At 42.8% G+C, this 26,641-nt stretch overlaps 1 protein-coding gene across 5 annotated transcripts in view; it reads left to right on the top strand.

Moving 5' to 3' along the window:
• PDZRN3 (PDZ domain containing ring finger 3) overlaps positions 1 to 23,511 on the top strand; it is a 245,759-nt gene extending 222,248 nt beyond the window's left edge. For all 5 annotated transcript variants that reach the window (XM_054680801.1, XM_016941491.3, XM_024355560.2 and 2 more), the window contains 7 exons: positions 1,144 to 1,391; positions 4,532 to 4,619; positions 14,456 to 14,554; positions 16,124 to 16,186; positions 17,927 to 18,028; positions 20,229 to 20,345; positions 21,077 to 23,511. In XM_054680801.1, the coding sequence (XP_054536776.1) occupies positions 1,144 to 1,391; positions 4,532 to 4,619; positions 14,456 to 14,554; positions 16,124 to 16,186; positions 17,927 to 18,028; positions 20,229 to 20,345; positions 21,077 to 22,642 (2,283 nt within the window). In that variant the 3' untranslated portion in view covers positions 22,643 to 23,511. The remainder of the gene's footprint in view (positions 1 to 1,143; positions 1,392 to 4,531; positions 4,620 to 14,455; positions 14,555 to 16,123; positions 16,187 to 17,926; positions 18,029 to 20,228; positions 20,346 to 21,076) is intronic.
• Positions 23,512 to 26,641: the final 3,130 nt, after the last annotated feature.

The following is a 26,641-nucleotide window of genomic DNA, read 5'->3' as shown; positions in this document are numbered from 1 at the left end:
TTTACATTTGCTTTTTAAAAACCAACCAAACCACTTGAGGAATACTATAATATTAAAATATTGTGGAGCCTGATACATTCTATGCAGTCCAATCATAAGATGTTACCAGACTTTCTGCATATAACCACCTGAACATAGTTCCTTTGTTTTATGGGGGAAGGGAAAAGAGAGGATAAATTAAATCATTGGACTTCCATCTAACTTGGAACGACTTTGATTTTTAGAAATAAGACTCTGATTTCTATTTCATCTTATGTCAGCTGTTCTAAAGATAGCTGGGTTGAGTGAGTTTTGATTGTACCGTTTGGGAGAATCCTGGACACAGCGTCCAACGTTCTGACCCAGCATAAACTAGTAAGGTCCTCTCATGAGGTTTGAGGCTGTAGGGAGGGAGATGATCTTACTTTCAGTCCTGCCAACTTCACAGGACTATGATGAGAGAACTGTTGAGAGGTATCTTCATTTAAGTCATGCAGCAGACAGTAGTCACTCAATAAGTGCAGGCTTTGAGGATGCAGTAATAGCAAAGCACTGCACACAGTGGGAACCAAAACAGCAATTAAGCCAGCGGTCACTTCCCCCAGACGCTGGCCATTTGAATTCCTTCTCCATAATAACTTGCCATATGCCGCTATGGCCTGAACTGTCATTTACTTAATATTTTTAATGGACTTTTTCAAGAGCGAAAGGATTATTAAGAGGAAACTTCATATTACTTCCATGAAGGGAAGACTGGTATCATCTGACACAAACTGGAAAAATACACACTATTAAAACATAACAATGTAATGAATTTCTAGTTAGCTATTATTGCCTGATAAAGGCTCGGAGCCTGAGGCTGGCCTTTTCTTTCACAGGCAAGATTAGCAAGTGATGAAATTGTGTTAAAGACATTCCACGGGGAAGCTAAGCCTTCCCACTATGAGATTTATTATTGCATGCCAGATCTGAATACCTCCAAACTCACTCTCTTTCCACCAGGCATTCTTCGGGAAACCTAAACACAGAGAACTGAAGTTCTCTGACACCACCACCTGCTTCTTTCTTTTAGCTGCTTACACATGAAAGCAGCCAATTCATGTATTTGTCCTTCCATTTTCTGCTTCATTCTAACCTTGTCCCACCCTAAATATTTTTCCACAGGTCAACGGCAAAGACTTATCCAGAGCAACTCATGACCAGGCTGTGGAAGCTTTCAAGACAGCCAAGGAGCCCATAGTGGTGCAGGTGTTGAGAAGAACACCAAGGACCAAAATGTTCACGCCTCCATCAGAGTCGCAGCTGGTGGACACGGGAACCCAAACCGACATCACCTTTGAACATATCATGGCCCTCACTAAGATGTCCTCTCCCAGCCCACCCGTGCTGGATCCCTATCTCTTGCCAGAGGAGTAAGTAACCTAATCTTGAACCCCTAATGCGTTAAGAAGTATTTCCAAGTTGGTTTCTTTCTCTTCTATGTGGTGAAAAAAATTAATGCACCCTATAATTTTCCTCCAAGTTGCCCGTGTTTAACTTTATTGTTTATAGAGGCAATAAATCGAGTCCTGCTCAAAACCGCTCCGACATATTAATTACTTTATTATAACCCTGGAGCGGACTTATTCAAATTATATCCTAAGAACAGAATTACTTACAAATGTTGTAAAAGTTGTTTCAGAATAAAATGTAATCACCCCAAATGGTAATTTGAAGATCCTGCAGTTATTACTAGGGAATGTTGATCATTCTTTTAAATAGACAACAAAGTAAGTTGTGTGTGTCAAGAGAGCCCTGGAGGTTGTGCCTTCTGCTTTCTTGGGTCTCATTTCAAGCCTGGATCCATGTAATAAGCCCGCACATGCCTCATCTAAGTACTGCATCAACCAATTAAATAACAGCTGCAACTCAGCACGCCACATGGATTTCTTTACACACACCTCTTCTCTCAACTTATTTCTGCCAGCGATAAAGAGTCCTTCAGAGGCTTCAAGTCAGACAAACCTGATGCTCAAAGTAATTTCTAGTTGTGGAACTTGGGTAATTTACTTTGTTTTGTGGGGCTGTATTTTTCCTATATTAAAATGGAGATAACAGTATCAATCTCTTATCATTGAAGGATTAAATGAAACAATATGTGGGAAGTGCTCATGGGGCATATGGTAAGCACTCAGTAAATGGTACCAGCGATCACCGTTAATTTAGTGGGTGATGTAAAATATTCAGGAAAAAATGAAGAGCAAGACACTTTCTGTGATAGACTGCTGGCCCCCAAGGTGTCCAGTTCGACATAGCTTTTAACATAGCTTTTCAAGGCCAGGCGTGGTGGCTCACACCTGTAATCCCAGCACTTCGGGAGGCTGAGGCAGGTGGATCACAAGTTCAGGAGATTGAGACCATCCTGGTTAACACGGTGAAACCCCGTCTCTACTAAAAATACAAAAAACAATTAGCCAGGTGTGGTGGCGGTCACCTGTAGTCCCAGCTACTCGGGAGGCTGAGGCAGGAGAATGGCGTGAACCCGGGAGGCGGAGCTCTGCAGTGAGCCGAGATCGTGCCACTGCACTCCAGCCTGGGCAACAGAGCAAGACTCCGTCTCAGAAAAAAAAAAAAAAAAAAAAAAAGCTCTTCATGTGTGACTTTGCACATCTGAGGACACAGCCTCTCCAGCTGATGTTAGGGTCGCCCCTGTGTTTTCTCATCTTAGCTCCATCTTGGATCAGATCATTGACTTGATACATTATTTCAAAGGGCATTTTCACCTCTTACAGGAGAATCCAGTGGGTAATACCTGTTGGATTCCTACTAGTAACTCAGTAGCTGGAGTGAGCACATGTTTCCTGTGGTTCAGTCAAGTTCTGGATAAAGGCTTGCCCTTCATCCGTTGGTCTTAGTGGCTAGCTGTCATTGGAACCCAGGGCTAATTCCCCAGGCTTGACAGAGTAGGTTTGGCGGCAGCTGGTAGCATAAAGACAGAGGACAGGGCATCCGTCTCACATTCACTCACAGTGTGCACATGTGCAAAGAACTATTATCTCCTTTATTTCTCATGACTGTCCCTTTATACAGATGAGGAACTGCAGACTCACCAGGTTCCACTGAGCTGATGGAAAGGCAGGTCAGTCAGACCCCGACTCCCAGCTCTGAACCACAGTACCCTGTAGTGACCCATTCCATCCTCTGGAACAACTGGCTGATTCACTGAGTATGATGATCCAAACCATTTGTCTGACGTTACAGACCAAACTGCCTCACATTATTGATGAAGCCTTTAAGGCTACTTCTGACTCTTAAATGTTGACCTGTCACAGTGATGGGCCTTTTAGAAGCTAAACCTGTAATTTCCTCTTAAGTCTAGTTAACATGACATGACTTATCCCCTGGGGGCGACTTGAGAAATGTCAGAAGAGTCCAGAGGTCAGGCCTCTTCAGGTTCTGGCTGCAAGGTCAGACAACAGCAAGAGCGTGTGTCGGGACTGAATGGGGAATGTTAAGTTGATGCTTGAAAGCCCAGACCTTCCAACAGTATCCTCAGTACTAAAAGCCCTTTAAGTGCAGGCAGTATATTTGCCTGATGGGTCCAGAAAATTGAAAGCCAGCCCTTGTTTGAATGGCCACTCATGTCTGATCTGTTGTTTCAAAACTAAGTGCCTGGGAGGGAAGACTAGAGCCCATTGATTGCTGTGCTGACCTTTGAGGACATGAAGGTTTGGGTCCCCAGCCAACAATCAGAGGCTGAAGCTTTGCATCTGGCACCGTGGACTGTTAAGCTCCTTTCAAAGCTGCTGATGGAGTATGTTATGATTCCCACTGCCTTTGCTCCTTGAGGTTGCATTAATGACGTTTCCAAAGATGTCGTGAGTTCTGTGGACTGTGTTTTGCATATGTTGTCCTAGGGAAACATAAGCTTCCAGTCTCCTAGCAGAGTGAATGTGTGTGTACTCATTATATGTAAACATATACACACAGATGCACTTATGCCTACATGTTTGTACGTGCATTTCAACCATGTAAGTGCATACTGTACGTTTGTGATATCAAACATATTATTGTGGGTAACATTCAAAAAGACACGGTCCTAGGTAACAGCAGAACAGTTTCATTCTCAGCCTTTTGAACTGATCTCAGAGGCCAGCACATATCTTAGACTGTTGCCTGGGCTCGAGCCTAGTTCTCTGCAGAGATAAAATCTAACAATGAAGCAATAAGCAGTAAAATATTGTCCTGTTTCCTGCGTAGAGATGGAGTTAGAAATTAGTCACGCTGAATCACGTGACTGGCAGGCTCCGGGATGGGCTCTGCAAACAACAAAGCCCATCAGGCTGGCACTTTGCATCTTAAGTCCTTCAGGAGGAAATGGACTAAAGGCAAATGGTAAAATTAGGATGATGGAGGTCCTGACCGTGCTGAGAGCCCCATCCAGAGGGAAGTGAGTCATGAAAGGGCCCACACCCTGGGAATCGCTACTGTGCCACTGGCCTGACAATGGGTGTAAGAGAAACAGATACTGACAACGGAAGAAGGGCTGTAAAGATGTTGCATCTCTTTTCAGGCATCCTTCAGCCCATGAATACTACGATCCAAATGACTACATTGGAGACATCCATCAGGAGATGGACAGGGAGGAGCTGGAGCTGGAGGTATGAAGAACATCCTTGTCTCATTTTAGGAGTCATTATTAAGAACACAGAATGCCTAATAAGTTCTCTATAAGCATAAATTAGTTTACGGATGCCGATGGAAAGTAACAAAAGCAGAACCACTTTTACTGATGCCCTTTGAAAGGCACAACTGAGATTCTTCTTCCCTCCTTGGAAACAGAGCTTAATAATCAAGTCCCAAAAGCAGAAATGTAAGCTTTTTTTTATTTGAATCACTTAAAAGGTAGGACAGTAAATCCTGTTGTCAACCTTTGAATCCACATAATCCATACATTCTTGTAACTAACATAAGCCTCCTCACCTTCCTCCCTTTTATGTCATCACCACTCTTTACTCAAAGGCAGATGGCTCAAGAGTAGGTGGATAAATTACTTGAGTGAATGCTAGCCCGCCCTAACAAAAGGGTTTGTTCACTGCTTCACTTGCTTCAAGTTTGCTAACATTGATATAGAAGAAATTAAACAAGTCTGTAACTCTTCTTAAGTGTTATTTGAGGCCACACAGGAATAAAGATTCAAGATGCTACATAATGTCAAATAGGTCTCTGTTAAGGTTTAAAATATTTAGAGGACACCAGGTTGCCAACAGAGTTCTACTTCCCATTTTCCTTTTATTAAGGGTGATAGAAAATACAGAAAACACTAACTTGTATAATGTATTTATATTTTGGGGAAAACACTTTTATATTGCAATGGGGTTTCAAAAAATATAACAGCATTTTTGAAAGCTGATTTTATGGAATAAGGTAAAAAGACACCTGATGTTGACAGGTAAGCCCTTGGGTACCATCAAAAGGTCACCCAGGAAAAATTGAACATTTTATCCAATTTCATGGCTAACTGTTGTGTAATCTATGCTGTCCTACCAATACTTCTGAAGTTGAATTGTTCAGTGTCAGTAGGTTCTGTGCAAGGACAGAAGCAGTCAAATAGTAGAAAACAGCTATGTTCCTCAACTTAAAGTTACCAAGAGTTCTCATTCCAAGACAGAAGTTAAAAATCAATAAATGTGTGCAAACGATGACTTAACTGACGGTTAGCCAGATACAGTCAAATCAAAGGACTTGTTGCCAGTGGCATGACTGACTCTATGCAAGTTTTCAGAAATTTAAAATTTTCCCTAAATGCACCTGGTCTTAACAGGAATGGCCAGTATTCTCACTATAAAAACTTGACTGTTTCTGCTTGCTGTCAGCCACTTACCAAAGCGCTTGCCATTTAACAATTGTTCCAGGAAATGTAGTTTTGTCATTTTCAAAAATCAGGATTCTGCCTCTTATTTAGTGTCCTATCACCCCAGCTTCAGGGCTGTTTGGTGAAGCAGCCGTGACTCCTTCAGGACACTTGTTCCTTAATTTGTTATGTATGTTCCTTCCAAAGGGGGTTCATAATGAAATACATTTGGGAAATGCCAGATTGAAGACAACGAAACAGATTTCTTGGAGGACTATCTGAGAATCTTGACTATCTAACTAGAATCCCCTGGGGGAGTGGGCAGAATTTCCCCCACCTCTCTGGCCAAGTACCTGTTTATATTTCCTCAGTCTACAGTTCTCTGGAACACTGTTGGAGAAACACTGCTCTCCAAACAGAGGGCTATTTCATAATTTTTATGGGACGACACTGCTTTTTGATGATGTAATTGTGGCAAACTAGAGTTCTTTTAAAAAGCTGTAAAGTGTTTCAGAAGCTAGAGTTATGAAGTAGTAGAGACTTTGTAGTCTTTGGTATTTAGTTAAACTTGACTTTATAGCAGTGGGTTCTTTAGTTCTTTTTTTAGTTTCTAATACCTTTGAGAATCTGATGGAACCTACAGCCCCCCGCTCTGGAAAAATGCTCCTGTCTGTGAGAGCTTGCATATGGTTTCAGGAGATTCACTGAGCCCCCACAGTATCTGCCCAATTTGGGCCATTCTGCCTTACAGTTTTTCCTTATATCTATCACCAGAACTCTTGCGTGCTTTCTATTTCTCTTTAACTCGACTCAACTTATTTAAACTACGGTAATTTTATTTTAAAGGAAACACTATACCACTGCCTCAAGCAGAAAGTCAGCATCCATTGCCTTAAATAGAAAATCCCATACAATTAAATACAGTGGACACAAGCCAGTGTTATTAAATCCTGGTGTTCAATAAGGGTGCCTGCTGAGGGTTGGGAGCCTGGGGCCACTACATCCTGCCTTTTCTCTAAGGAGATTAGCTAGTATTAAAGAAGTGTTAAGACTAGCCCAGACTGAGTCTTTCTCCTCAAAGCATGAAGCACCTGAGAGCATCCTGCTTTCAGCAGGAGGGAGCCACTCAGAAACTGTTCCCTAGAACCCTGTTGTTCAAAGTGTGGTAGGAGGACCAGCAGCCTGGCTGGTCAAAGTAGAGTTCTCACCTAGGAGATGTGGGAACTACAGAAACTTGGCCCCCCAGATCTTCAGAATCAGAATCTGCACTTTAACAAGGTCCCTAGGTACCTCAGTGCCCATTAAAGCCAGAGGACCCCTGACCTACAGGCCACAGACCCAGATAAAGCAGCCCAAGCTATCATTTCCTCTTGTTCTCTTGAGTCACACCAGCGAGGCTTTTGTGGTGCCTTTCATTCACTGCAGTGTCAAGATGTGCCGCCAAGTCACGAATATTGTCCACACTGTCCCTGCAGTGTAACATTATCAGGGCCTAGGAACGACTGAGCCCCTCGTAGGCATGTGACACTGTGTTCCTAAGACTGCTTCTCTCTTTTCATGAATAAAAGCAGACACAACGCAGGTGTTTAGAAAACTAGTCTGGTATTAATATTTTAAGCTAGACCTTGGATGCCATCAGACTTTATATTCGTGTTTATTTTCAATTCTGTTCATTTTACTGTCTCTTACATTAAATATACTGTTTGGCCCTAGAAATGCAAAATCACGAAGTCACCACTCTGCCTGCCCTTAAGGAGCTCACAAGCCATTAGGACCATTAGACATTAGCTTTTCGTTTCTTCTTAAACAACCAGAATAAGGGCATTCTCCATCTCTAGCCCCTTTGAATGGTTACCCTAGAGTACTCTGAGTCCATAGCAGCCAGGAAGTCTTGCTTTAACATTTTGTCCACAGCAACTCAGATGTCACCAGGTCATTTCCCTTACCTAAGTACCTTCTCATAAAGTGAACCTGGAAGTTTTGGACAGATGTCGTCCTCAGTCCTGTGGTGGTGATGGCTAAGGCCTACTGCAGCCACTCACCAGAAGGGTCTCTCCATTAGAGAACAGTAGCTGCGCCTCCAGCATTGCTCTGTTTCAGAGATGTGTCTCTCTGGTCAGTCAGTTCGAGAAGGTTAATTAATAAACCCCACATGCTGAGAAGTGAGTTTCCTAAAGTGGGCCCAGTTTTCAGGGAGACTGGCACATGCCTGTCATCCCTGCATCTACACGAGACTTCTTAGAACAGTCGCAGTCTGCCTTCTAGATTCCATCCTGTTTTGTTCTAACTCTTGGGTTCAATTTTAGAAAAATCAGGCTGTTATTTAAGTAAGGGGCCAATCTCAACAGACCACTTATCATCTAAATTGAATTGGACTAAAGTCAGCGCCTTCCAAAGAACAGCTAGTTCCATGGATATTATATACGAGGAAAATATGTATGAGTGTGTTGAGATATTATTAAAGCAAATGCACAGAGAAAAACAGATGGTTCTGGCCAGACGCAGTGGCTCACGCCTGTAATCCCAGCACTTTGGGAGGCCGAGGTGGGTGGATCACAAGGTCAGGAGTTCGAGACCAGCCTGGCCAACATGGTGAAACCCCATCTCTACTAAAAATACAAAAATTAGCCAGGCATGGTGGCATGCACCTGTAATCCCAGCTACTCAGGAGGCTGAGGCAGGAGAATTGCTTAAACCCAGGAGGCAGAGGTTGCAGTGAGCCAAGATTGTGCCACCGCACTCCAGCCTGGGCAACAGAGCAAGACTCTGTCTCAAAAAAAAAGAAAGAAATAAATAAAAGAAAAACAGATGTTCTCCCTTTTAAAGTGCACAAAATGATCATATTTAGGTAACTGTCAAATCCCTGTTATTATGAGACTGCTTAGAGTTAAAGGGATTACACCCAAGTGTACCCTAGGGTTAAGCAGACAAATAATTACCCATAAATTTTCAGGCACTGAACACCTGCTCTACATCTTCCTGTAGGCAATTAAGAAAGAAAATACATGCCCAAAGAAGGCTTTTCCTTTTGTCTATTGTTTTAATTTCCCAGGCGATTCATCAGTAGCATCCTATGTAGGCTGCGAAACTGCTGTCACCTGTATTGTATTCTCAGGATGTAATTCTGAGACCAGAAAGGAAAGGAAAACTACAATTTCAATAGGAGACTAAAATGCTCTCCAAACCTGGTTTCATAGAGGAAGCTAAGTATATCAGAAGGGAACCAGGATTGACCTGGAGATCATGCAGGATGCCCCAGCCAGTCTAGAATTTTTTTCTTTAGCCTTTGAGGCACAGGACAAGGAATAGATCTAGGGAACCTTTCCTGGTCAGCCCCATCCTGGATTGAAGTGGCTTCCTCATTACTTTTCCTGTGTAATCAGGGTCTTTGCCATTTTTTGTACTATGCCTGCAAACCAGGACCTATCTCGGCCTGCGTGGCAGTGCCCCAGATCGTTACATGCCTCAGTCTTTTCCCAAATGTCATCTCTCCAGAGGATCTTCCCTGGCTACTCTCTGAAGCATCCCTATGCCACCAGTACTATTATTTACTTTTTTTGTTGTTGTTTTGAGACTGCGTCTTGCTGTCGTCCAGGCTGGAGTGCAGTGGTGCAGTATTGGCTCACCGCAGCCTCCTAGGTTCAAGCAATTCACCTGCCTCAGCTTCCCAAGTAGCTGGGATTACAGGTATGTGCCACCATACCTGGCTAATTTTTGTATTTTTAGTAGAGACAGGGTTTCGCCTTGTCGGCCAGGCTGGTCTCAAACTCCTGACCTCAAGTGATCTGTCTGCATTGGCCTCCCAAAGTGCTGGGATTACAGGTATGAGCCACTGCACCCGGCCCATTATTTACTTCTTGTCTTTCTTCCCCACTAAAATACAAGCTCCCTAAGAGGGGGACTCTTGTCTAACTCATTTACTGTATATTCCTTTTGCCTAGACCATGTCTGGCACATAGTAGGTACCTAGGAAATATTTTTTGAATGAAGGAATAAAATGCCTTGTTACCCTATCTCAAACATAAATCTCAAACATAAGGTCCTTGAGGGAAAATGCAGTCTTTAGAGATATTTCTGTATCCCACATAGCACCATGACTAGATACAGAAACTGTTGAGATAACTTAAATGTGCACAGCAACCTGGACCAGTAAGTTGAAGAGTTATGCTTTAGTGGCCAGTCTTCCTGGAGGTGGATAAAGCATTGAAATTAGTCTTTGAGATCCCCTTTGATTAAGGTAGCTGATGCTGCAACAGAGAGTTTGAATCAACAAGGTGGAATGGCCCTCTTAATACTCTTAATTGGAATATCGTTTCAATTTCATCTGAAATGTCAGGCTTAACTGTTCATTTTTATCAGCAGTCCATCTAGACCAGTAAGCAACAAGATACCAGTAACAGGGGTAGCTGTAATCCAGATAATGCTACTACATTATTCATACCAGTTTGATTAATAGTCTTCTTTGAAATCTTATCTCCATCACAGACAGATAACATATTGATAACTTCTTTGCTTTCAGCAATATGCTTAATTGTGTAAAACCAGATGAGAGTCACACAGAAATGCTGAGAATTTACAAACCACCCAGTAAGTTTGAGGAATTTTACTTTCCACTGAGCCCCAAAATACTGTATCTTGTTTTAAAACCACAGAATGGCTGAGTAAGTTTGTCGAAGTTCAATGACTTGCTCAAGGCAACCTCCCTCATTAAAGATGGAGCCAAACTGGTTTTTCATTTGGATCATCCTGCCTTGGACTCTCAAGCTCATTCATTCAATTTTATTGAGCACCTACTGTGCACAGCATACAAATCTAGACACTGCTTTCCTTGCACAATTCATTATTCAGCTACTATTGCCTTACTGTAATCTTTATAAGAAAACAAGGTAAACCATAAATCCATACAGATCCAGAGGCAATACCAGCTCTTACACTGTTGTTTTTCAAGAGCTTCTGAAAGCCTATTATGGATCACTCTGTGCTTAACTGTCAGCAACCAGATTCTTCTCTGTGATGTTGAACCATCCCTTGAAAATTAAATGACCAAGGCTAAGTGGTATCCTGTGCCTTCTAAATGAAGCTTTTCTAGCTTTTGTTTAGAGTTCCTAAGAAGGGCCAGATAAGGCAAGGAAATATTATAGCCCACACCATCCTGTCTCACATCCATGTCAAGTAAATACCTAGAGTAAGCTCCAGAATACCCTTTGCTTTTTTATTATTGGAAATGTGCTTCACCAGCATTTGTTCATCCAATATCACTCATCCTTTGATAACACAGACCACTTCTAAGATAGAAAACTGCTCCTGGAGTGCTGCCCTTGAGGTAGAACACTGCCATTCTTATGCTTGTTTTAAAGATCCAACTGAGAATGTGACTGTCCCCATGACGGTTTGTCTTGAGAGGATTTATGATGGGAGTTGAAGGCTAAACACAGCGTTGGGCTCTACGCCATTCTGCTATTGTGAGGGAGTATGTGTTCTAAAATGAACACTAACTGGGAACAGAACTATTAATTGGACCCTCTTCTCTCCCATGCAAAAATGTCAAACCACATTTATGGAGAATCGAATCGATTACTAATTTACTAAACACAGGTGAGGTTAGTGGCAACGTATAAAAAGTGTGTAAGGAAGGAAGCGTAAGTGGTTCTTGATTCAGATGAAAATATCTTAAAGCAATAAATGTTTTGAATATCTTCTGTTGCAGCCTGAAACTTTGTTCTAAGAACGTTTTCTCCCTGATTAAAAAAAAAAAGTCATAAAGATTTGTTGGAGGAATTGACAGATTCAGAAGGAAAAATGTACAGAAAAATCATGATTAGCAACATGAACAATGTCAACTACTCTGTAGCTTAACAGTCCTCCAAATCTCTGTCAATCAAAATACTGACAAAAGATAGAACAGAAATGCTTTTCAGGTTAGGTTTTATCAAAATTGTATTCTAAAATCTCGTGATATCAGGCCACCTACATGTTTGGTAGTAGGCCAAATAAATCTAATCGTTTTTCTACATAACAGAGCGTCACTATCACATTCTTTAGGAGTCTTTTTCTTGCTTGAATACAAGCAAGAAATACAAGCAAGGAACGAAAATACTCATACCTTACGCCTCTCAAATGGAACACTCAAATCTAGAAGTGTATTACAGAGTTGTGCTTGTCAGACTGTGCTGAAAAGCCACAAGGACCAGGTTGGCTGTTTTGTTTACTTTTCAGTCTGTCTCTAACCAATACACGGTCCTACTGTGTGTGACTGTGTAACTCACCCCATCTGCGACGCGTTCACCAACACCTGAACTGGTCTACACCTTGTCCAGTGAGACAAGTCTGCTAATCATGCCCTTGGTTATCATGACAATGTCCAGCTGCTATAGAGGTTTCTGAACACTTCCCTCAATTTCTGTGCTCACCTCGTCATGACCAGGAAGCACGCTTTGAGTAGTAGTAGTAGTAGTAGAAGAAAGTCCAGTAGAACTGTAGAATCTTCTGTACTTCCTTGAAAGATAGTCACCTTGGCGGCCAGCCATTCAGAAAAAGCTGCAACTTGAATTATCAACATTTCTTGTCTTTCTCATTTTTCTTCCTACAATCTTCCCACTGCTCGCTCTCTCTGCTTGCGTTGCACGTGGACCTGTTTCAGCAAGATGTGTCTCCTGCAGGGGTAGCACTGGGCGAGCTGCATCTGTGCAGTTGGACCTAAACCGTCATGATATTTTGTTGATTCACACTAACCTCGAGAAAATGTCAAAACTGAAAAAGTGTTCCCTCTTATGCATATTCAAATGAAGTGTACCCTAAGAGAGACAGGGGGATGTGTTTGAAACATAAGAGGATGTATGACTAGTATATTTGTGGTATGCAAATTGGTTATTCCAAAGTATTTGGAAACCCAAGTATTTAGGCTTGCTCTCATTGTTAAATATGACCCTTAAACCCACTTAATTATCAGAAATTAATGGGGTTTCATTTAATAAGAACTTACCATATTGCTAGAGCTATAATTAGGAAGCTGTTGAATTAATTAACATATTGGTGTTCAGAAAATAATCTTATTAAGAGGGGCACTGAAATATACCCACTCTGCCACAAACAACTTCTTGTGACTTCAGGGAAGTAACCATACCTGCATGTAATTATTATACTACCGGTGACCGTGGACTTTCTATGGGGCAGTCAATGTGCTAAGAGCTCTTGTGTGCCTCATGTTGGTGACTCTGGGAGGCAGGATGACAGGTACTAGTGAGGACACAGACCTTAGATATAATAACAAGCTCATGATCGAGCTGCTAGAAAGAGGGAGAGTTGGGATCTGAACATCTGTCTTTACAGTTCCAACTCTTCCCCACCACATTATACCCCATATATCAGCAAGACAGACTGCTGAAAGTCGTTAAGATCATGGCAGTCCTCACTTAAAACCTTTTGATGGGTTCCCATTATGTTGAAATAAAATCTTAGCTACTCATGCTGGCCTGTGGGCCCTGCCTGGTCTAGCTCTGCCACCTGGCCACCCTCAGCCCACTTCTCTCTTCCTTGATCATGGGGCTCTGGCCATGCTGGCCTAGGGCTTTTGCACCTGCTGTTGCTCCACCTGGGAAGTGTCCGTGGCGCCTGGCACCCGCCTTTCATCGGGGAAAGTTCAAGAAGTGTCTTCCAAATAACTGCTTTGAGCTTCTCCACATAGACAGCTGCATTCTCCTTCCCCTCTAAAAAGACCCTTGAGAGAGGCCACTTGGAAATAGTCCCCAGATAAAGTGGCACGAAGACCCCATCTCAGAGCCCCTCCATTCTCCTGCTTGGTGAGCAGATAACACTAAAAATTAGACCAAAGGATCTACCGGAGAACTTATCACGTGGCCCTTCAAATAGGCTTGCAGCTTGGAGCTACAAAAACTTGCACAAGTCATTGGCAGAGTGGGCAGGGAAGTGACTTAGCCTGGTTACACTGAGAGCCCCAGGATGGCACCCTAAGGCTCCAACAATTTCCAAAGTTCTGACTTCATTCTGAAGCACAGACTAATTGGCAAATACAATAGCACGTATCCCACATTTGGGCTCACTTTGCTTTTCTCTTATTTAATTTGCAGTAATAGCGGCTGAAACTAATTTCTCAACTGTAAATATCACAGCTGTTGTGGAGAACATTAATTGCACACTATCACATTACCCTCCTTTCTTGGATCAATTTATGTGTAATCTGTTTGCAAGTTCTATGACTGTGAATATTAAGGGAACGCAATGTGAAATAATCTAACCAAACACATTGGAAACATTTGTACTGAAATGGCTGGGTGGTTTGGGGTATGGAAATATTCTTGTTTGTGGCAGACATTGAAAAAGTGTTTTTGAAAAGCCCTGCCCCAGAAGTCTTGACGCTGAGTGAAATATGGGTAATTTTTCTTTGGGGGATCAATGAAATAACTATTTTCAAAATGACTTTATATTGAGTGAAAGGTCAGAAATGCCGTAGGCATTGATCCTGTGTCCATAATCACTTTTTGTTTAGTAAGTTAACCGGCCCTACACAGTTGAATGCAAAGAAATCCAGTTCATCATTTGAAGATAATATTTTTAAAGCATTTGACATCCCCTCAACTCGCATTGCCTGCTGGAGTCTCACTGGGAATGCCTTTCTTTGTCTAGGAAGTGGACCTCTACAGAATGAACAGCCAGGACAAGCTGGGCCTCACTGTGTGCTACCGGACGGACGATGAAGACGACATTGGGATTTATATCAGTGAGGTACAAAGGCTGATTTTGTTTTTGTAACTATCGTATCAAGACCAAAAGGGTTTTTTTTTTTTTTATGTTCACCAACCCTAACCCACCTCATCAAGATCTCTTTGGAAAGACACAAATTATTCTGTCCCCCTCACACACTCCATGGCGCTGCATCTTTCCACGGAGGTTAAGTTCTAATGCCAGTACTTGTGGCAAAATTACCCTTGAGAAGCCTGCAAATCAGCCATAAAATGGAGCCGTTTACATGGTTTTGTGTGTGTAGCCCCGAGGGAAGAGCAGATTCACATTTCCCAACTCATGTTCATTGAGTGGAATGGTGGATGGAATCACTTACACTTTTTAAAGCCTCTCTCTCTCACACACACACACACTTTTTTTTTCTCTTGGTGGAGTATATATAGTTGACTTCATATAAATTAAATGTGACTTGCATGTACTTATCAAACTACATAGATGCACGCTGTTTTGATCTTCCTTGAGAAGATAATACAAAGCAACTGATTTCAGTATGGAAACTTTACAGTGCACACCCATCCTTGCAAACACAGAAACCCAATTTTGTCAGGAAATAAAATTTGTCGCCACAGAATGAACTACTAGACTTAATAATTATCTCTTTGGTTGTATGTCATTCACCAAGCTTAAGTTAACCCAGCCTTTCTGCATTTGGGGACATCCCTCCCCTTACCAGTCCCCCTTGTCCCAATTATATTTCAATTTTAAAGTTATTTTCCAAATTTTAATACAAGTGTTTGGTATAAAATAAGGTATGGTTGCTAGTCCACATAATGAAGGGTATCCTTTAACCTGTTCTACATCATCAATTTGATTTTAATTACCATGCATGCAACAAAAGTCAGCTGTGCCTCCTCAGATCAGCAGAGCCTGCACACACTGCTGCGTAACAGGGTTGCTACACAGGGATCCAAGAACCAGCCCTAGAAAGGGCTTAGAAGCAGATCAGCTCATGTTTGCCTCTCCTTGCACGACACTAAGTCTTGTTTATTTCTGTGCAAAACAGAAACACAGGGATGAGCATGACTGTGTTTTAGAAATGGTTTTGAAAGTGCTGTTGCTCAACAATGATAGACTGGATTAAGAAAATGTGGCACAGATACACCATGGAATACTATGCAGCCATAAAAAATGATGAGTTCATATCCTTTGTAGGGACATGGATGAAATTGGAAACCATCATTCTCAGTAAACTATCGCAAGAACAAAAAACCAAACACCGCATATTCTCACTCATAGGTGGGAATTGAACAATGAGATCACATGGACACAGGAAGGGGAATATCATACTCTGGGGACTGTGGTGGGGAGGGGGGAGGGGGGAGGGATAGCATTGGGAGATATACCTAATGCTAGATGACGAGTTAGTGGGTGCAGTGCACCAGCATGGCACATGTATACATATGTAACTAACCTGCACAATGTGCACATGTACCCTAAAACTTAAAGTATAATAAAAAAAAATAAATAAAATAAAATAAAAAAAAAGAAAGTGCTGTTGCTTATTTTCATGCATGTCTGCATTTGCGCTGAGATAGTCCATGTGTGTTTCAGATTGACCCTAACAGCATTGCAGCCAAGGATGGGCGCATCCGAGAAGGAGACCGCATTATCCAGGTAAGTCCACTTCCAAACAATGGCCTCATAATGGGCCTATCACTAAAGAACAAACTGATTCTAATGATAGGTCTAGGGTTGAAAATGCGGAAGAGGTTAAAGAACAGGGATCACAAACGCAGATGTGTAGTGAGGCCAGACAAGTTAAACTAATTGTGAGGCTATCTCTGAGTCATAAGACGTAAGAGGGAGTGGTGAGGACTGGGACAAACTAGATGGGGCATGTTCTCTCCAAAGAGGGCCTTGCAAAATTTGAGCCAGTTCTCCTTATTTTGTTTCATTCTGTTTGGATCAAAACAAACATCAGTGAGCCAAAGTCAGGCCAACAGTTTACAACTTGTGAACTAAAATAATTCTCGTTTTAGATTTCTCTGAAAGATTAACTTTGGACCAAGCATTTCAGAGGCTCGTCCATAAAGGGGAACATTTTTGGCAAATTTAGCAGAATCGATTGAAAAGTCTTAGAAATTTTCTGACTCAACATCTAACCATCCTGGAATCGCTTCTAAGGGTCATTACTTGACCTCGAGCCCTGTTGCTCCGTCTAGTCAAAATGAGACCATTCATGTCTCTTTTGGCTACAACCTTCTTTAATCTCACAGAATTGAAATTCTTGGCATCATTGTGTCCACAAGGCTTAGCTTTCTACCTCTTCTCATCCGTATCCTCTCATTCTTAATCCACTGTGTTTTTCTCATTGCATACCTCACCACAAGTCATTTTGATTTTCTTCTTCCACTGCCTACTCTGGGTTTCTCTAGCCTTCAGCCAGAACCTGTGCTGCTCAGGATCGCTTGCCCTAGGGAAGTGACCCAAACCTTCACACCTGAAGGGTCAGGGTCCTCAGCATACTGCTTTTTTTTTTTTTTTTTTTTTTTTGATTGCTGGAGTTTTCCATTAACCTTTACTACTGAGAATGGAAGCACTCAGAGGTACTCCAAGGAATCCCCTAGGTTCCAGACACAATCCTCCCTGCCTCCACTGTGTCACAGCAAGCCCATCTTCCTTGGTAATTGAGGGCAATCACTCCAACCAATAGAGTCACCCCTTTTGCTGCCTGTTGGCTCACTAGTGTAAGGAGGCATGTGGAAGGCTCCACTTCCAATTCAGTGGAACCATTGCTGTGTCCCCTGGAGGCGGCGTTCCACCAGGACTAAGACCTCCAGACCAGCAGGGCTCAAAGTCACCAGGACATGCAAGCAAAAATCCTGCAAGAGGGTTAATCAAGTGTGATAGTGAGAGTGTCACGCCCACTTGACCCTCCGCCTGGCCCAAAGAAGTTTAAGTGTCAAACTGGGGACACAAAACACCATGTATAATTCTATTCCATTTTCTTAACCTCAGTTTGCTGCTTTTTCTTCTATATTATCCAATAATGTCTACATATACTCCTGCCTGAATATTATGTCTAATTGCTTCCATGTTCCCTCCGCAGAGCATTATGATTTTTCTCAGTGCCGTCTTCTGGAGGTCCAGCCCCTTCTGTTCACAACCCACACATCACAGTCACCTCATGAACTACACTCATGGAGGCTCCCTTATAGACCAGAGAAACTGCATTGGTCTGAGCAAGACCTTTCCTTCCTAACATCATTATTCTTTTCCAGCTACACGGAAGTTGTATGTTCTAACTGTGAGTGGGTGACAAATGCAGGTCTGAAATAAAATAGAATGATTTTGCACCATCTAATCAAGCTATTTGTCTCCCCACTCTCCCCATCCCCCCCTTTTTTTTTAAAGATTAATGGGATAGAGGTGCAGAACCGTGAAGAGGCTGTGGCTCTTCTAACCAGTGAAGAAAATAAAAACTTTTCATTGCTGATTGCAAGGCCTGAACTCCAGGTAAATCGGCTTCCTACAGATGAAACTGGGTCTATATTTCTAAAATCAAAAGATTCCCCAGGCCTGCAAAAGAGCACCTGAGTATTGGCTGTGAACTTGAAGGTGCTTTGTTCCCTGGAAATGTAATCAAACTTGCTGTGATTCAGAATTCACTTTATGAGTTAGCCATTTAAGGTTGGTTAGATACCCACCCTGGCATCTATACTGCAGGCCCACCCGTTCGTTAATGCAGGGATCATAGGGAAGGAAAAGGAAACAGAATTGAATGGAAAACACAACCGGGGTCACGTCAAGACATTTGACTTCCCAAGGCCTGACATATGTTCCAGCCTTGATCTGTGCAGGTTTCACTTACAATAGCAGAGTATGGGGAATTAAAACTTGCTCTTTCAAATTAAAAGAAACATTGAATGATAAATAATTAAAACTGATATGACCACCGAATAAGTGCTAGGCCCTCCGTGGAGCACTTTACACACAGGAGAGCCTTCCCAGGAGATGGAAGTTTCCAGAGATTCAAAAGTTACCCAGGAAAGGCCCAGAAGGAGGGTGATAAAGCAGGGAGGGGTTCAGGCCCAAGTAATCTGATTCAGAAACCTCTGTGTTGTAATAACTCCTTCCACAGGAGGAATCATGAACTCACCCAGGTGGCACTCTTGATCCACTTAGAATGGCTCCAGCAACACATCTAGGGCAATCCAGTAGTAGATCTCTTTAGGTATGTGTATTAGTCCGTTTTCATGCTGCTGATAAAGACATACTCGAGACTGGGTAATTTATAAAGAAAAAGAGGTTTCATGGACTCACAGTTCCACATGGCTGGGGAGGCCTCACAATCATGGTGGAAGGCAAAAGGCACGTCTTACGTGGCAGCAGGGAAGAGAGATGAGAACCAAGCAAACAGGGTTTCCCCTTATAAAACTATCAGATCTCATGAGACTTATTCACTACCATGGGAACAGTATGGGGAAAACTGCCCCCATGATTCAATTATCTCCCATGAGGTCCCTCGCACAACACGTAGGAATTATGGGAGCTACAATTCAAGGTGAGATTTGGGTGGGGACAGCCAAACCATATCAGTATGAAACCCGACTGAAAAAGTAGCCGAGAGACAGACAGTGGCATACAGGGCATCTGATTCTCCACAGATGGGAGCCTCATGAGCTCAAAGGGAACTTCAGCAATCATCTCACCCACAGTCACAGACTTTTTCTTAAAGGGCCAGATAGTAAATGTTTGACTTGGGTGGCCATACCATCTCTGCCATGACTGCTAGACTGTCACTCTAGTGCAAAAGCAGCCATAGACAATTATGTCAGCGAATGAGCATGGCTGTGTTCTCATTCAGCTTTTTTTATTATTATTTATAAAAATACCAGGCTGGATTCAGCCCATGGGCTATAGAGTGCCAACTTCTGAATAGTTCACTCTTTTTTGGGCAAGGCAGAAAAAGGCCTCTTAAAAGTGATATCCAGCCAGGCTCAGTGGCTCACGCCTATAATCCCAGCATGTTGGGAGGCTGAGGCAGGAGGTTCACTTGAGGTCAGGATGAGGCCAGCCTGGCCAACATGGTGAAACCCAATCTCTACTAAAAATACCAAAATTAGCTGTGCATAGTGGCGCATGCCTGTAATCCCAGCTACTCGGGAGGCAGAGGTTGCAGTGAACTGAGATCGTGCCACTGCACTCCAGCCTGGGAGACAGAGTGAGATTCTGTCTCAAAAAAAAAAAAAAAAAAAAAAAAAAAAAAAAAAAAAGTGGTATCTTGCCCAAGCCAAACAGCTAGTTACTGTATCAGAAAGAACTCTTTTCACACTGAAAATCGTTTTTCTATGGGACCTGTTAAACTCGTGTCTGGTCCAGCAAGCAGGTGGACCAGCTAAATCTACCTGACCCTCCTACACAGGTGTCCTACTGCACTGAAAGTAGCTGAGATGGATGAAAGAGTTTCACCCTGAAAAAAAAAATCATGGATATTAAAGACTTCCCCAGATGTAGTGTAGGGTTGGAGGTCTGTTTAATGTAAGGGTTGGATAGTTTCCTGACTTAACAGCAAATCATTGGGCAGACTGCATTTTGATGACTCTTAGAGGAAGCCCTAGAAATATTTTCCCCCAAGGTAATGTCATTTTTAAAAAAACATAAATGAACATGAAAGGAAACTTCTAAGGCATGTGTTGGCTGCTCTTGCCTGCAGCTGGATGAGGGCTGGATGGACGATGACAGGAACGACTTTCTGGATGACCTGCACATGGACATGCTGGAGGAGCAGCACCACCAGGCCATGCAATTCACAGCTAGCGTGCTTCAGCAGGTAACGCCCACGCACCAGTCCCTGACACTCTGCCCTGCGGAGCTGGAGGAAAATCTGCTTCCTCCATCTCCCTTTATGGTGCTAAAGACCATCAGAAGCCCATCCACCTGGAAGGCGCAAGAAAACAGCCTCAAGTACTTTTCTATTTGCGCACCAGACCAATGAAATGCAAGCTGGTACTGTCCCTAGCTAAGCTTTTAAATCTAAGCAACATTGCCAAAGCAAAGCTGACCTTCTGATAATTTGTTTGGAAAACATATGCGTCGGCATTACCATAGATTGCAAAAAGCCATGTTTTCCAAAGTAAAACAATCCCCTCTGTTTAACAGGAGCTGCTTGGAGCTCTCTAGCTCCCTACTATGCTACTACCATTGTCAGAGTCTTAATGAGCCACTTACTGAGTCCTTATTGAGTTAAACAAGGACCTTTATACATCCTTCTACCTGTGTACTGATTCATTTAACAGAATCATTGAGAATCATTCATTGAGATAAAGTGACTATTATCCTTATTTTACAAAACTGAGGACAAGAACAAGTGACTTGCCCAGGTAGATACGGGTAGGTGTAGCTAAGGCCCACGCTATTGACGTGGTCCTACTGTCAGATGCTGTCTCTTGGCCTTAGAAATGTACAGCCTGCCCTAACCAGAAACTGCAAGGAAAGGTCAAACCTGAGTACCTGCTGCGCAGGCCTCCCTCACTGTGACCCTTTGTTCTTGTGTTTATGCAGAAGAAGCACGACGAAGACGGTGGGACCACAGATACAGCCACCATCTTGTCCAACCAGCACGAGAAGGACAGCGGTGTGGGGCGGACCGACGAGAGCACCCGTAATGACGAGAGCTCGGAGCAAGAGAACAATGGCGACGACGCCACCGCATCCTCCAACCCGCTGGCGGGGCAGAGGAAGCTCACCTGCAGCCAGGACACCTTGGGCAGCGGCGACCTGCCCTTCAGCAACGAGTCTTTCATTTCGGCCGACTGCACGGACGCCGACTACCTGGGGATCCCGGTGGACGAGTGCGAGCGCTTCCGCGAGCTCCTGGAGCTCAAGTGCCAGGTGAAGAGCGCCACCCCTTACGGCCTGTACTACCCTAGCGGCCCCCTGGACGCCGTTAAGAGTGACCCTGAGAGCGTGGACAAGGAGCTGGAGCTGCTGAACGAGGAGCTGCGCAGCATCGAGCTGGAGTGCCTGAGCATCGTGCGCGCCCACAAGATGCAGCAGCTCAAGGAGCAGTACCGCGAGTCCTGGATGCTGCACAACAGCGGCTTCCGCAACTACAACACCAGCATCGACGTGCGCAGACACGAGCTCTCAGATATCACTGAGCTCCCGGAGAAATCCGACAAGGACAGCTCGAGCGCCTACAACACAGGCGAGAGCTGCCGCAGCACCCCGCTCACCCTGGAGATCTCCCCCGACAACTCCTTGAGGAGAGCGGCGGAGGGCATCAGCTGCCCGAGCAGCGAAGGGGCTGTGGGGACCACGGAAGCCTACGGGCCAGCCTCCAAGAATCTGCTCTCCATCATGGAAGATCCCGAAGTGGGCACCCCTACCTATAGCCCGTCCCTGAAGGAGCTGGACCCCAACCAGCCCCTGGAAAGCAAAGAGCGGAGAGCCAGCGACGGGAGCCGGAGCCCCACGCCCAGCCAGAAGCTGGGCAGCGCCTACCTGCCCTCCTATCACCACTCCCCATACAAGCACGCGCACATCCCGGCGCACGCCCAGCACTACCAGAGCTACATGCAGCTGATCCAGCAGAAGTCGGCCGTGGAGTACGCGCAAAGCCAGATGAGCCTGGTGAGCATGTGCAAGGACCTGAGCTCTCCCACCCCGTCGGAGCCGCGCATGGAGTGGAAGGTGAAGATCCGCAGCGACGGGACGCGCTACATCACCAAGAGGCCCGTGCGGGACCGCCTGCTGCGGGAGCGCGCCCTGAAGATCCGGGAAGAGCGCAGCGGCATGACCACCGACGACGACGCGGTGAGCGAGATGAAGATGGGGCGCTACTGGAGCAAGGAGGAGAGGAAGCAGCACCTGGTGAAGGCCAAGGAGCAGCGGCGGCGGCGCGAGTTCATGATGCAGAGCAGGTTGGATTGTCTCAAGGAGCAGCAAGCAGCCGATGACAGGAAGGAGATGAACATTCTCGAACTGAGCCACAAAAAGATGATGAAGAAGAGGAATAAAAAAATCTTCGATAACTGGATGACGATCCAAGAACTCTTAACCCACGGCACAAAATCCCCGGACGGCACTAGAGTATACAATTCCTTCCTATCGGTGACTACTGTATAATTTTCACTTCTGCATTATGTACATAAAAGAGACCACTACCACTGGGGTAGAAATTCCTGCCTCGTTCAATGCGGCAAGTTTTTGTATATAAGATAAGTACGGTCTTCATGTTTATAGTCCAAATTTGCAAACCCTACAACTCTGGGTGTCATAGGTCTATTTTAAGGGAAGAGAGAGAAAAACACCCTTACTATCTTGGAAGGCAATATTAACAAACAGAGCTTTTTTCAAATAGCAATTGTACTTTTCTACCTGTACCCTTTTACATAAAGTGTTTAAATTTCAGAAAGATCTTTTATTAAGCATACTTTCACAGAATAATTTGTTTAAACTATATTCATATTAAAAAGTTAAACACGCTTTTTTCCTGCCTAAAACACAAATACAACTGCCAGTATGTATTTTTAATGGAACCCTATTTTATAATGTTACGTTACTGAATGTGTTTCATATGCGTGACCGTTAAGATATTATTATTTAGGTGAAGGTTTCAACTCAAAACCACCCAACCCGGTGGTTAACGATTTAATACATATAACCAAACCGGCAGCGTTTAGAGTTGGGATATACATTTAAACATTTTCCTGGTTAAGGTTCCCAAGAGAGTGTAAAGGTTTTAGCAGAAAGCAAAATATCTTGCATCTTTATGGAAGTTTAAAGCATGTTTGCAAATATTGCAGCCCATTGAAAGAATTTGCATGTACAGGAAAGTTGTGGATGGAGACGGTTTGTGGAATTTTAAGTGCTCATTGTAGTAAACTTTTGCTTTGTAGATTTGAAGGTACAGACTTATACAGGCAAGTTCACAAAATCATGATTAGTTACAAACAGTAAAATGAAGTTAAAATAAATTATTATTTTCTATTTGATATGTTTTGATGTGATTCCTCATTTTGCAGTGGTGCCTATAAAATAAAAGCCTTTTGCAGTGTTTGCTTTTTTTCCCTTGGTTGTGGTTGTATTACATGCTACTTTGGAAGGATTTAAGTATTTTAGACCATCTGATGTCTTCACATTCAGCCTCAAACCTAATGATGGATATAAAGCCAAGGTCTAGCAGTGAAGAATACAGGGTCAAATTTACAATACAACCCTGCATTCTCACTGCCTGTCTCAGAAAGTTTCAGCCTGGCCCAATATCCTATAAACAAGAATAGCTATGAGCAACTTTATCAATCAGGGTCATGTTTACAGTGAAATCTCTTTCGTTTATTGCAACCATTACTGCCTGTCAGTAATAACAACTCTGGGTGGCTAGGTCCAGCTTTCCATTTCTAAGATGCATCTGCAAATCAGGCGATATTTTCATAGAAAAACAGGGGTCACCAAACTGGGTGGGCTTCAAATCTGGTATCTTTCTGACTACTGCAACCACCAGGATCCTAAATAATGAATTTGCTACAAATTGTTTCCTGATTGATTGTAATGTTTACACCAATTTCAGCTGTAATACTTACTGAAAAAAAGTAAGAAAGATAGATAGGATTAGGAAGAGTGTCATTTTTATTTGCCATGATGCCATACATCTGGTTTACTCTCCAATCCAAATGGAATTTGGATTGAAATGACCAGGTGTTTTAGGCATTTCAGACATACATTCCTCCCACAGACCCTGCTCGAACCACAATCCCTCCTTTGGGACCAGAATCTTGAGACTAATTAGTAGTCACGCTTTTAATAAAACAACTTAATGAAAATAAAACAGTGAAATACTTATTCCTCATTATTAAGATGTCTGTTCATTACCTCTTCCAGAACCAGGCATTGTTAAGATAATTACATCTGCTACATTATTCTAATCAGCCCTCCAAGGTGAAATTTTTGCAAAGAGTGCACTATTAGGGCCTCGGTTTTCCAATATTCTCCAAGTTTTAACTTTCCACAAAATCTGATCCTTACCTCCCAGGAGAAGCTCCCCTTTCACAGCCATGTCACCTCATACCCTGTCTTCCTAGTTAATGTTTCACAGTGAACAAACATTAGTCAGATGAATTATAAATTGCTGCAAAGCATATATAAGCGTATGAGTTTATATGGGGAAATAGCTTTCCTCCCCTTGTGTGTTCTCGCTGAAGGCCAGAGGAGGCTACGTGGCCACAGGAACTGCTTTAACCTAAACAGTCAAGCACAAGGGTTTCTAACCAGGTCTCCCCACGTGTCTCTGGATTTGGGGGTCAGCTCGTGCACTTAGAAAAAGTAGAGGGAAATAATAGCGTGCATTCAAATCCAATTCTAGATCCTTTGATTTCAACGTATTTTTAAATCACTTTTATCATCTAGATATACTTAGTCATAACATGCAGTGTAATATGAGGCTTCCCAAATCTAATTTAGCCGATTAACTTCTAAAAGAAATTGGAAGAGATCTTAGAAATCATCACTTTATCAATGAACAGGGCACTCAGGGAGGCAAAGAAATACAGTGCAGCTCATTCATAACCAAACTGGGGTTTGAACTCAGAACCCAACACCTGGTTCCACAATTCTTAGCACCCCATACTCTGAAGAATCGTCCTCATGTGCACAGTTAACTTAAATGCATTAAATCCTTTGCCCTCAACCAAAAAACAAATGCATTTCACCAGTGGATGCCCCAGAGTGAACGTAAGAGTAATCATGAATCTGCCATTTCTTCCAGAAGCATGAGCTCCAAGTGCCTCACAGTGCATTTCTGAGCTGGCGGTTGGGATGAAAATTTTCCTGGGTAATAGTGATGAGACAATTTCTAGCTTCTGTTCTCACTGATGTAAAGCCCTAGTTTCTGTGTAAACAGAACGTCCACTGTAACTAACAGGCCTTTCTACCGCCCTGGCTGCATGTACTTTACTTCTTGGACCCACTGAAGGATCTGGTGGAAGCTATAGATTCTATCTGCAGAAAATGTACTTATAATGAATAATACATTAAAAAGTGCATATAATCAGAGACTTCACATGCCCCCAAAGTCCATTCACAGATCCCCTCTAAGCATGCAAGAACCCCAAGTTTAGAATAACCAAATTTGATAGGTTTATTTCTCAGACTTTTATTTCAGCTTCATCTTATAGCACACTATTTGATTTGAATGCCTACTTTTAATATCAAGGCCTACTTTTCTTCCTATTAGAACTATATTGTTTAACACAATTAAAATTTACCAAATCACTAGTACCTACACTCTTCCAGTCATTGTGCAGTTTTTCTCACAGCTATGTAAATTGAGGAATGATTAATACAGATTTCTGATTCTCCATAGCAGCCACCCCACTGGCTGGATGACTCAGGTTTAAACTAATTCTAAAATACAAAAGAAGGAAATGACAATGTTTTGACCATCTAGAGCTGCACTGCCCAATACCATAGCCACTAGCCACATCTGGCTATTAAGCAGTTAAAATGCGGTTAGTCCAAATTGAAATGTTCTGAGAAAATGGATTTCAACGACTTTGTATTTAAAAATGAAAAGTATTTTGATAATTTTTATGTAGAAATCATTTTGCATATGTTGGATTGAATAAAATACATAGTTATCACTAATTTAACCTGTTTAACTGTTTAATGTGAATGCTAGAAGATTTTTAATTACATATGTGGCTTGCATTATACTTCCATTGGGCAGCACAGATGCAGAAAATATCGGGCAAGTACGTGCTAAACCCTTGCCCTCATCATCTCACTAAATCCTTGGAGCAGTTCTATGAAGCACATGCTTTATCAGTAGTTTAGACTCAGATTAAGAACTTTGCCCAGAGAAGCATAAAGGTATGATCTGAATTGGCATCTGCCTAATACCAAACCCTTTACCTGTGCTTCCATCTCCTCCTAAGAAGCAATTCAAAGTATGTTCATTTTAGGTTAATATTTGTAACATATTCATAATCACAAAGAAATTACTTCAAAGTAGCAAGCATTTCACTCAGTTCCCTTTGAGTTCTAAATTGCAAAATATTCTAACTCTCGGCAAGAACACATGACAATGCATAGATATCTAGTAATGTGGGGGCACAAGCTAAGTTTTTC

Source organism: Pan troglodytes, chromosome 2 (genome assembly GCF_028858775.2).
Source record: "Pan troglodytes isolate AG18354 chromosome 2, NHGRI_mPanTro3-v2.0_pri, whole genome shotgun sequence".
NCBI classification, from domain to species: Eukaryota; Metazoa; Chordata; class Mammalia; order Primates; family Hominidae; genus Pan; species Pan troglodytes.
This window is presented reverse-complemented; position numbering and strand designations above follow the sequence as displayed.